Source organism: Herpailurus yagouaroundi, unplaced genomic scaffold (genome assembly GCF_014898765.1).
Source record: "Herpailurus yagouaroundi ecotype Mexico unplaced genomic scaffold, PumYag 295, whole genome shotgun sequence".
In the NCBI taxonomy this organism is placed as follows: Eukaryota; Metazoa; Chordata; class Mammalia; order Carnivora; family Felidae; genus Herpailurus; species Herpailurus yagouaroundi.
Genome location: NW_024412512.1, coordinates 1,096,438 through 1,108,198, shown reverse-complemented (window position 1 = coordinate 1,108,198; position 11,761 = coordinate 1,096,438). Strand labels below are relative to the sequence as shown.

The following is an 11,761-nucleotide window of genomic DNA, read 5'->3' as shown; positions in this document are numbered from 1 at the left end:
GGTGCCCTGCCGCGGGCCTCCCGGGGCTCGAGCCCGGCGGCGTCCGCCGCGATGGCCCTCAAGATGGTCAAGGGCAGCATCGACCGCATGTTCGACAAGAACCTGCAGGACCTGGTGCGCGGCATCCGCAACCACAAAGAGGACGAGGTGAGCCGGCGCGCCGCACGGGGCCGGCCTGGCTCTGCCCGACCCCGACGCCAGTACCACCCGGGACCCCGACTCCGGCCTCCTGCTCGCCCCCGAGGCCTCGAGCCCCGCCTGCTTGCGACCCGGGCCGCCGCTCGCGTCTTTCTCCCTGAGCCTCAGTTTACCCCTGACAGACGCGAGCCGCGATTCTCAGGACCTCCCGTACCTCCCGTGTGTGTCGGATCACCTGGGGGCCCTGCCGCTGGGTGCCCTCCCCCCACCCCCCCGTAGTCTCAGTTTACCCTCTGGGCGATGGAAGCCCGCCTCCCCGTCGCCGCAGGTGGCCCGGGAAGAGACTTTGGAGGGCTCTAACTCCGCTCCAGGCCTCTAGACTCCTGGTTGGGGGGCCCTCCTCTCCGCGGGCCGCTCCCGGAGGAACCCATAATGGGATTGGTACGCGTCCGGGTGGCCCTCTGGGGCCCGGTCCGGGAATCGGGCCTTGCCTCCTGGGCCCGCGTCCCCGGGAAGGTGGAGCCGCCCCTCTCAGGGAGGGAGGGGAGACCGCGGGAGCCCTGACTCAAAATAAGGAAGCCGCTGGGGGGTCCTGGAATGGGGAAGCCGGCTTCAACCAGAAAGCCGAAAGTCGGGGCGAGGAAAAGGCTGTCCACAAGTAAAATCGTAACCGTGGGCCCCGTTTCCTTCCCTGCGCCCCTCCCCCCAGCCAGTGACCTAGATTTGAGAGGAACGGGGACGGTCAGTGGCCACCAGGCCGCCGGCTTCCTTGAGGAGGCGTCAGCCACACTTGCACAGGGGGTCTCGAAGGCGCACCCCGCTTTCCCAGGTGGAGGGGGAGGCTGCCCGGTGGCGGGCGGTTGTTGCGTGTGGTGCGGGTCCCACGGGTCCCACTGCCCGACGCCATCCGCCCTCCTCACAATGGCGCCGGGGAAGTCGGGCACGCCAGGGTGGGAAGTGCAGGGAAGGGAGGGAATTTGCCCGAGGCACCCGCAGCCCCCGGGCCGTGTGCCGGCCCGAGTTCCTGCCGCCGGTGCACTTTTTCAGAACGGGCGTGACCTCGCTGGGCAGTCATTTGCACCCTCCTATCCTTCCTTGGCTATCCCCGGTTTTGCACCGTTAGCCGCTCCCGCTCGCAGGGGTGGTTCCGGTGCGCGTCTCACTGGGTCCTGGCCTTCAGGTTCGGTGACGGGAGAGGGGCTGGTTGGCCTGGGTTTTGTCTCTCCCAGCTGGGAGGGGCCGAGTGAATCTGCAACCTGTTCACCCCGCACGTTTCTTTTGTGCGCGGGTTCTCCTCCTGATTTCCCTGGGTTAGCGGATGTTGCTGGGCCGCCTGTTCTGGGATGGCGAGGAGGCACCGAGGCCGCTCCAGTGCGGGCGCCCGGTGTTTGGGGGAGGCACGCTGTCCCCGGGCAGTTCCCTGAGCCGTGGTTGATTCACTGAGAATGGCTGGCGCCTTTCCGCGGGCTTGGAGCCCTTTCCGCGGGGATGCTGGAGGGGGAGGAGTCTTCGAAGGCCCGCGTCTGTGTGGGTCCTGCCCTCCACCTGTGGGCGATTCCCAGAGGACGTGGTGTCTTGGCCCCCCCCCCCCCCGGTTTCCTCGTCAACAGATCGGGGTGACCTGGGGGCTGGTTGCTGGGGTGTCCTCCAGTCGCCTCGCCGCTCGGCCGCTTCTGCACCCTCTGGCTGCGCTGGGTCCTCCCCTGCTTCCCCACCGCACCCCGGTGAGGACTCGACACTAGGCGCTTTCTCCGCGGCAGCGTAGCGCACTCCAGAGTCGGCTTGAGAATAGGTTTTAGCCGAAATCTTCGGCGCGGCATCCTACAAATGAGGCTCGACGGGGCCTTGAAAGGCCACGTGGAAATGCAGCGTGATCTGTGGTGATTCAGTCGTGTTGTTGGACATCGGGAGGCTTGCGTCCAAGTTCTCGGGCTTATTGACTGGGTGACGAGGGAAGTGCCTCTGATACAAAGTGGGGGTGACAGCGTCTGGGTGGCTCCGTCCGTTAAGCGTCCGACTTCGGCTAAGGTCGTGATCTCGAGGTCCATGGGTTCGAGCCCCGCATCGGGTCCAGCTCTGTGCTGACAGCTGGGAGCCTGGAGCCCGCTTCGGATCCTGTGTCTCCCTCCCTCTCTGCCCCTCTCCCGCTTGCACTCTGTCTCTCTCAAAACAAATAAGCATGAAAAAAACATTTTTGAGTCGGGGGACAGCCACCCCCTTCAAGTGCTTCTGAGGATGCCGTGGGTGACATAATGCGGGTTTACACCGGGTCACCCGCGAAGCTGTCTACTTGGCTATTTCCAGACCTCAGCCTCTGACCCCTTAGTGGGTTGTGAATTCAATTTAACGAGTTATGTTGAAAAAGAAGCTAGAAAATCCCAGTCCTGCGTGCACATAGAGTAACTGCTGTTCATTGAAGCTTATTTCAGCTAAGTGTGTGCATGCATGTGTTTGGGTTACTACGGAAACACGTCTCTCAAAATGAGTCCAAAAAGTTTGAAAACAATGGTCGAATTCATATGTGTCTGGGTGCTTAGCTTATTTTTAATCCTTAAGATACAGCACAAATAATGTTGACAGGGAGGGCAAAGTCCACTTAGGGATATCCTTGCTTCTAAACTTTGGATATGACGGGGGGGGGACCCCAAGTGACTTCTAAAGTTTGTGTTTAAATTTTTTTTAATGTTGATTGTGAGAGAGAGAGAGCAGGAGTGGGCAGGGAGAGAGGGAGAGAAAGAAGCCTAAGGAGGCTCCACGCTGTCGGCTCAAAGCCCGACATGGGGCTCAAGCCTACAGTGAGGTCATGACCTGAGCCAAAGTTGGACGCTTGACCAAGTGAGCCACCCAGGCGCCCCTAAGTTATTCTTCTGGGTACTCTTCATATTTGGGGGAAAGCTGCTTTTCAATCTTTTTAGGTTGTAAAATCACACCCGTACTTTTAAAAATATACTCGATGTTTATTAAAGAAACGGGGGAATGCTCCTTCCCTGTAAATCAGTTTGGAGTACGTGTTTTGAGTGTTTTTTCTGTGCTGAGAAATGATGGGCATTTCCGAGTGTTGAGATTTCGTTCTGCATCCTGGGCGCCTGGCCACGCCCAGTGGTGGAGCGGTGACTCTTGATCTCAGAGTTGTGAGTTTGAGCCCCACTTGGGTGTAGAGATTACTTGGAAAAAAGGTTCTGTTGGGGGCGCCCGGGTGGCTCAGTTGGTTGAGTGTCTGACTTCGGCTTAGGTCATGATCTAACGGTTCATGAGTTCAAGCCCCACATCGGGCTCGCTGCTGTCAGCACAGAGCCTGCTTTGGATCCTCTGTCCCCTCCCTCTCTCTGCCCCTCCCCCACTCATTCCCTCTCCCTCTCTCTCTCTCTCTCTCACAAATAAACAAACATTAAAAAAAAAAAAAGGTTCTGTGTGCATCTTGCTTGTAGTGTCGTGGTCCTTACTGACTGCTTCCCAGGATGTAGTATATGAAGACGCCCCACGGTATTTTTAACATCTCCCCAGTCTGGATGTGCTTTAGTTTATTTGCTTGCCCCCCCCCCCCCCCGCATTGAAGTGGCTTCACGTTTTTAGGCACAGGCCCTGATTGGATCCACTAGTATCTGAGTAGTAGTGTTCTGGTTTAGGTATGAACATTTCCAAACCATTTAACTGGTGTTTCAGAACTTTAAAAATTCAGTTTGTGTAGAGTAATATTTTGAAATGAGACGTAACCTAGGATTAAGATTGAGCTGTAGGGGCCTGGGGACTCCTGTCGGTTGAGCGTCTGACTTCAGCTCAGGTCGTGATCTCACAGTTTGTGGGTTCGAGCCCCGCGTCAGGCTCTGTGCTGACAGCGGGGAGCCTGGAGCCTGCTTCCAATTCTGTGTCTCTCTCTCTCTCTCTCTGCCCCTCCCCTGTTCACCCTGTGTCTCTCTCTGTCAAAAATAAACATTAAAAAAAAAAAAAAGGCTGAACTGTATGCAAGAGCTCATATTCTGTTGTTTCTCATCTCAAAAAATGGCAGTTTCCTGGGGTTCAGCCCTGGAGGTTTGTGGGACCCGCCAGGCTGTGAGGTGCATGTAGAACCAAGATGGGATCTGGTCTTGGGACTGTTGTTGAAGCACGTATCTCGTCTGGCCCAGGGCAGGCACTCCGTTTGTGAGAAATCCTTTTGTTTTAATGACTTCTAGGGAGAGTAAAGATACGAAGTTTGAACTGAGTTCTTTTCCTGTTCTTTCTTAAAAAAAAAAAAAATTTTTTTTTTTTGATGTTTGTTTTTTTTGGGGGGGTGGGGGAGAGAACAAGTGGGAGAGGACCAGAGAGCAAGGGAGACACAGAATCCAAAGCAGGGTCCGGGCTCTGAGCTGTCGGCACAGAGCCCGACACGGAGCTCGAACCGACAAGCCATGAGATCATGAACTGAGCTGAAGTTGGATGTGTAACTGACGGAGCCACCCAGGTGCCCCAGTTTTTTTCCTTTTCTTTAATAACATTGGTCATTACCCTAAATCAGGATCTCTCCCTCGGCACTGCTGACATTCAGGACTGGATCATTTTCTGGGGGGCTGGCCCAGACTCTGTGGGGGTTGAGCAGCATCCCTGGCCCCGCCCACTCGAGGCCAGGAGCACCCTCAGTCTGACAACCACACATGTCCCCAGACATTGCCCAGGAGAATCTCTGACCCAAACTGATAAGCAAAATATCCCTGAATTCCCTAACATTCTTCCCTTTATCCGGGCACCCTGTGTTTCCCACATCGTCACCATGTTGTTGGACCTTGCGGTATTGTGATACTGGAGATCGGAGCTCCTGGGTGGCTCAGTCGGTTGAGCGTCCGACTTCAGCTCAGGTCGTGATCTTGTGGTTCGTGGGTTCAAGCCCTGCGTTGGGTTCTGTGCTGACAGCTTGGAGCCTGGAGCCTGCTTCGGATTCTGTGTCTCCCCCTCTCTCTCTCTGCCCCTCCCCTGCTTGCACGCTGTGTGCAACTCTCTCTCTCTCTCTGTCTCAAAAATAAACGTTAAACAAAATTTAATTAAAAAAAAGGAAATATATACCTTGGTCCTCATCCCTGGCTCTAGGCAGAGCTTCTAAAATCTTTGTAATTTCCTAAGCAATAAAAGTACTAGGAACATCCTCGTTTATTTTTTGGTCTCTGACCCTGTTCCTGACCCTGAGCTCGTAGATCTCTCGGCATTTCCTGGGTGACAGGAGTGACTTTCGTCCTAATGAGATGACTTGGTGGCTCCTGGGTGGGCCATCTTCTGGGAGGGGAGATAGGCCAGGGATTGAATTAACGACCTATCCCACCTGGGTGATGACGCCTTTGCAAACCTCTCCAAACTGTGTGTTGGGGGAGGGTCTTGGTGAAAGCATCCCCGTGCTGGGAGGGCGATGCTGGGAGGGCGACGCGGCGGCTGGCCCACTCCTACACTCGGGACCCTCCTGGAGCCCTCCCTGTGTGTGTCTGTCATTTGTCACACCCTCTGTTATGTACTCGACTGGTAAACGTGACCGTGACCCAGCCATGACCGGGTGCTTCCCTGGGTTCCCTGTGCTGCTTTGGCACCTTAGCCGGGCCCGAGAGGAGGGGGTCATTCAGAGCGCGGGTGACCACGTGGACGGGGCTCTGTACTGACCAGGCGGTGTGGCCACCTGACGGCGTCACAGCCGGGTCCGGGTTATGCGGGGACCCACCCTGCGTGTGGCAATCGAGGAAGACTGTTCGCGGGCAGACGCAGAGGGTGTGCTTTCCAGATTCGCTTTGCTCCTCATCCTCGTAAGTTGCGGGGTGATGGCACATAGCACGTTACGCAGTTCAGTTAACGTAATTGCCTGAAGTTCTTTGAGTGAACTCTTTGCTGGTGAGTTTATCACCTCAACTCGTGTCCCTGCCCGGCGCTTGCTTCTGCCTGCACCGAGCTCCCTGCCGCCGGCTTCTGGCCGTTGCTCCGGCTGACCTCGGCTCAGGTCATGAGGTCGTGGTTGTGAGATCGAGCTCTGTGTCGGGCTGCACCCTGAGCGCGGATCCCGCTTGAGATTCTCTCTCTCCCTCTCTGCCTCTCTCCGTCTCTCTGTCGCCAAGAAAACGTGCATAGCTGTCAGCACCATGTCACCTTGCGACATTTCCGTCACACCCAAAAGAAACCCGTGCGCATCTACAGATACTTCCCCACCCCCTCCCCCAGCCTCCTGGATCTGCTTCTGTCTTCACGGATTTGCATCAAAGCGTTTTCAATAGCGTTCCCGCCCCGTAGGTGGACCTTGGTGCCCCTTGGTCGTCTGTCCTGTGTGAGAGCCAAGGGTGACGCGGGCCATGAAGGTGACAGGAATGACCATGATTGGCTGCCAGGCACCGCCTGTTGTGTGTGCAGGGCTGGGGGGGGCGGTGCTGGGGGCTGGCTGTGGGGGAGGGGAGAGGGGTGGGGCTGGGAGGCTGCTGGAGTCACGCTGTCTCCAGCTACTGGGACTGAGTGGGTCTGGGGCGTCGCGGGAGGCCTTCCCCGAGGTTGTCGCGGTTCCTCTTGGCCGCAGGGGCGTTGGAGCCCGTCCAGGGCAAAACGCTAGCGTGGCGTCCTGAGTTGTTGCTGACACTCAAGTGTGGTCGGTAGAACAGCTTCCTTGGTTTCCCAACCGACCTTTCCTACGTTTTGGGGTTAAAACGTATCGAAATGATGGTGATGGTGGTCAGCACCCAGGTTGTTCTTCATAAGGCGGAGAAAGTCGTCCCCACCCTGTCCCAGTTGTCGTGAGGACTTGACATTTTCTGGTCTGAGAAACCCAAGTGGCTCGGAACACTGATTTACACTCCGGCGGAACGTCCCGTGCATGCCAGGCTCTGGGGGTCTCAGCCAATAAGGGGCCCAGGGCTCATGCTCATGGACAGGGTGGTGTGGGCTCCAAGACCCTGAGCCGGGGAGCCAGTGGGGCCCGCGGACAGAGCTGACGTGTTTGGGACAGTCCAGAGAACCTTGTGAGAACGTCAAGGGCTGGAGCAAGTGTGCTGCCCCTTCAGCAGGTGAACAGATGGACGAACTGGCCCACGCAGGTGACAGACAGACCGTGGCCCATCCGGCACTAAAAACGGGCCATCGAGCCGCACAGAGACACGGAGGAGCCTCAGACGCACAGCACTGGGTGACAGAAGCCAGGCTGAGGAGGCCACACACGGGGTGGTTCCAAGTCCAGGATGTTCTGGACAAGGCAGGACCACGGAGGCACGGCTGCCGGGGTGGGGGAGGGTGAATGGGGGGAGCACAGGAATTTCGGGGCCGTGGGTCTACTCCGGACGACACCGTGGTGGGGGGCAGGTGTCCGTGACATTCGTCCGAACCCACGGGGTGTGCCGCACCAGGAGTGACCTCGTGTCCGCTGTGGACCGTGGTTCGTCACGTTCGGTGCTGGGTGGGGATGTCGATAATGGGGCCGCCGGTGCGTTTATGGGGAGAAAGTGCTGCAGGGAATCCTGCTAGGTGGCCAGGGTCGAAATGGCTACTTACAATAGACCTGAGGAGTCCTGTAGAAGGGAAGTTTGTGTCCTTTGTTCGAAATTAAATTCTCTAACGAAGAAGGTGCAGAGAGGGCATCGTCCATTTCAGTGCTTGGTTTGCTGTTTGAGAGTCCGAATCATGCTCGCCCCTCCGATTTCTTTCTTTTTTACTAAACGTCAAGGATACGTAGCCATTCGTACCTTAGGCTTTAAGCTCTTTCTGACGTATGTTTTTAATAGCGTTGTCTGGACGCAGATCCCGACCCGCCCGCCCACCCACCCTGACCAGCCTGTTCCTTGTTAGTGATGTTGCGTGTAAATGAGAGATTAACGTGGCCACGGGGCTCCGCTTTCCTTCCTTCGACTTGCTGCGACCCCGTTCGAGGTCAGTACTGAATCCTCGTGCGTGAGCACGTGCTCTCCGGGCCTTCGTCACCTCCCTGCCTTTCCCAGGTGCGCGGGCCGCGAGCCAGGCGCCTCCTCTGTACCCACGGCTCCAGTTCAAGCAGGCTCACGTGTCCCTCCCCCCGGGAGTGCCCCGAGGTGCAGGGACAGATGTCATCGGCCTGGCCCGTTCAGCCAGTGCAGCACGTGGCTCTTGATCTGCGACTTTGAGCCCCACGTTGGGCGTAGAGGTTACCTAAATAAATAAATAAAGATTTTCTCCTAATTTTCAGTTTTTGGCCGTTTGACTTGGCGATGTGTGGGTGTGGTTTTCTTTTGTTTTCTGTTGGTTGGTGCTGAGCTTCTTGAACCTGTACGTGCACATCTCTCACTACCTGTGGGGGAGTTTCAGCCGTTCTCGTTTCAGATGTGTTCTCTGTGCCGCCCTTCCTTTCCTGGGACACCGGTTACATGCCTGTCCTGCCGCGTGCTCTTGTCCCACAGACCTGGGGCTCTGCCCCTCTTTTCTCGAACTTTTCTCCCCTTCAGACCGGACGGTTACCATTGTCGCACCTTCAGATGCGCTGACTTCGCTCTCCAGCTCCCATTTGCCTTCAGTCCATTCCGTGCATTCTTTGTTTCAGAAATTATCTTTCTAGAACCTCCGCTGGCTTATTTCCTGCCACTTGTGTTCGCTGAGATTTCTCCTCCTCTCCTTCTTGGTGAGCGCCTCCTTTTTCCTGGTTCCTGGGAGCACGGTCACAGGGGCCGAGCTGAACCCTTCGTGTGCTAATTCTATCCTTTGGGCTACCTCGAGGCCAGTGTCCGTGGATCGTCTCTTTTTCTGGGGTACGGGTGACATGGTCCCGTTTCTGGTTTTGAGTAGCTTCAGACCGAATCCTGGACGTTGTGACTGACACGTTTTTGGAGGCTCCAGACTGTGTTATCTTCTCTGAGGCGTGTTGACTGGGGGGCAGGGTTACTTTAAGGGGCAGTTAGCTTGTTGTCTGGGCTGAGACTCGAGCTCTGCCCTCCTCCCTGCGGGCAGGGGGCGGGTGTGGTCGTGTTCGTTTCTCTTTGCTTTAGCTGGAGCGTGCTGTGCGTGCCTAGCTCTGGGGTCAGCCTCGGATTCGGGCTGAGTTTCTATGTTAGCGTGTGGGCAGCATCGCCCCCCCACCAGTCCCCCGCCCCCTGGGATTTCCTTCCTTGAGTGGCAGCTGCCCTGTGTTCTGGTCCTGGAAGCCAGGAGCCCCAGGCCTTGGCTGCTCTGTGGGGTGCTTGCTTGAGATAAAAGCCGGGAGAGACATTACCCGGTGCCTTTGTCTCCAGATAGTCGTTTTAAAGCCGTACCTGGGGGAGCCTGGGACTGATGGGAGCTCCGTGGACGGCGGCAGAAGTGGACTCCGCCTGGCTCTCCCGAAAGCCGGGGTGGGGAGGTCCCTAGACTGTGTGCAAACGCGTCAGCGGCAGCAGAACATTTGAGTTCGTGCTTGGGGGCCGTCACGAGTCCTGCCACTGCACGGTCAGCCCCCCCCGTTCTTGAGTGCGCGCCTGGGAGCGCTGCCGGGCCATCACCTGGCCCCGTCTCCCGTGCGTAAGTGTGAGTCCCCCCACACTTGTTACTGTCTGCCTGTCCTTTCCATTTCGTGCATTTGTTCATTCAGAGTAGGCTCCGCGCCCAGTGTGGGGCTTGAACTCTCGACCCCGGGATCAAGAGTTGGACGCCCCACCCATTCAGCCAGACAGCCCCCTACTTTCTCCCCTTTTAACTGGTTAATGGTCATGATCCAGGATGCGGGAAGGGCCGTCTGTGTGCAAGGACAGCAAGTGAAGATTCCCAAGTGGGATTTAGTAACTGGAAGCCTGTTGGAAGGATACAGTGACACTTGCTCCGTTGCACCGACTCTCGATCGTAAAATATTCATGACCTCTTCCCTGGCTGAGAGAGGGCTCCGATGGCTCCTGTCCCCAGGAGCCTGTGCTTCAGGCAGAGGAGCGTCTCGGGGCCGAGCGGGGTGTGGCCTCGGGGGACGGGAGTGCAGGGTGCACGGCCAGTGTACAGGACACTTGGAGCAGGAGTCCACCATGGGCTTGCCACCCTGGTCTCTCGCGATGCGGTCACCCTGGGGACGGCATCCAGGGGCTGACCACTGAGTGCTGTTGGCCACATGACGGACGGGAGGCTCCTCGTGCTGCATGGAGTGCTGGGCACGTGCGGGGCTGGGGCACTGACCCGACAAACTCGTTCCGAGCCCTGCGGTGGCCACTCGCTTCGTGGCTCCTCTCTGAGGCCTCTTCGGGGCAGGGGTGAAAGGAGCCTTGCGCGCCCCCCCCCCCCCCCCCCCCCCGGGCCCCGCGGGGGGCGTGGGGGGGCCCCCCTCTGGGGGGCGGGGGGGGGGGGGGGGTGAGGGGCGCGGCGCCCCCCCCCCCCCCCCCGAGGGGCACGCCAGTGGCTCTTGACTTCGTGTGTCAGTACTGCTTCGGGTCAAGCCCGTTTGAGTGGTAGACGTGCTGAATCAGCGAGGAAACCCGAGGGAATCTTCAGACCGTGTCCCTGCAACCCCTGCGGCGTGACTCCTGGAGTTGAAAAAGCGGGCAGTTTGCAAGTGTCCATCCTTCAAACGGATAAACACGAGGTGGCCTACGTGTGTGTGGGGGAGACAGAGCAAGGCGCAGACCCTGTGCTACCGCGGGCACGAGCCCCGACATGGTGCCCGTTGAGAGAAGCCAGCGGGCGCCACAGAGACGCCCAGACGAGCTCGCCGCCGCCAGGGCAGGACCGGACGGGAGAGCTGGGTGTCGAGCAGCCGGCGTCAGCGGGTGGACGGCGGGACCTGGGAGTTACTTCTGGGCCTTGTGCGAGTCTCAGTGCGAGCTGTTAAAACTAGAGGACCCCGTGTCTTAGTGTTGTTCTGTGTTGAAGTTCTTTTTTAACTTTTAAAGCGTGGCGACACAGAAAACCACCGCTAGGGGGCGCCTGGACGGCTCAATGAGAAGAGGGCATAGGATTCTTGGTCTCGGGGCTGTGAGTTAAGCCCCGCGTTGAGTGCAGACAGTGCTTAAAAAGAAAGAGAAGGGAAACGTCACCTGTGCACACAAGTTGCGAAAATGGAATAACGTGTTGCGGCACCTGCTTCCGTGGCAGGGAGTCCGGCTCTCACCGTCGTCCTGTCCTCTCAGGACTGAGGGACCACCGGGCGTCTTGCCGAAGCGGCTTCTTTAAGTGCCAGCTCTGTTAGATGCTCGCGTGCTGTACGAGTCACCCGTGCGGTTTCTCGCCGGTGCGTTCAGGAGTCGGGCAGCCGTCACCGCAGTGAGCTTCAGAGCGCTGTGTCACCCCAGCCCCCCTCCCCAGCCCCCGACACCCACCAGCCTGCTTCCCGTGTGTGTGGATGTGCCTGCTCGGGGTGTTTCACGCCAGCGGAATCACATGGCGGGCGGCCTCTTGCGTTTGCCTGCTTTCTTGACCGTTTTAGACACTTGGGATTTTCCAACGCTGTCTGCTTCCCTTTTAGGCAAAGTATATCTCTCAGTGCATTGATGAAATCAAGCAAGAGCTGAAGCAAGACAACATCGCAGTAAAAGCCAACGCGGTCTGCAAGCTGACCTACGTAAGTACTGCGGACCGTTTGCTCGGGCGGAGCCCCCCCAACCCCGACGCCGTCAGGCGGGTTGTAGATTCCACCATCCCTCCATCCGTCCTTCTGTCCACCCGTTTATCCGTCCACCGTCCGCTTCTACCCGCCTGCCAGACATTGACACTGTCATCC

At 58.0% G+C, this 11,761-nt stretch overlaps 1 protein-coding gene across 4 annotated transcripts in view; it reads left to right on the top strand.

Moving 5' to 3' along the window:
- The first annotated feature begins 6 nt into the window (after positions 1 to 6).
- The window catches only part of AP3D1 (adaptor related protein complex 3 subunit delta 1), a 37,129-nt gene continuing 25,374 nt past the window's right edge, over positions 7 to 11,761 (top strand). For all 4 annotated transcript variants that reach the window (XM_040461641.1, XM_040461640.1, XM_040461644.1 and 1 more), the window contains exons 1-2: positions 7 to 147; positions 11,507 to 11,602. In XM_040461641.1, coding sequence (XP_040317575.1) covers positions 52 to 147; positions 11,507 to 11,602 — 192 coding nt within the window. In that variant the 5' untranslated portion in view covers positions 7 to 51. The remainder of the gene's footprint in view (positions 148 to 11,506; positions 11,603 to 11,761) is intronic.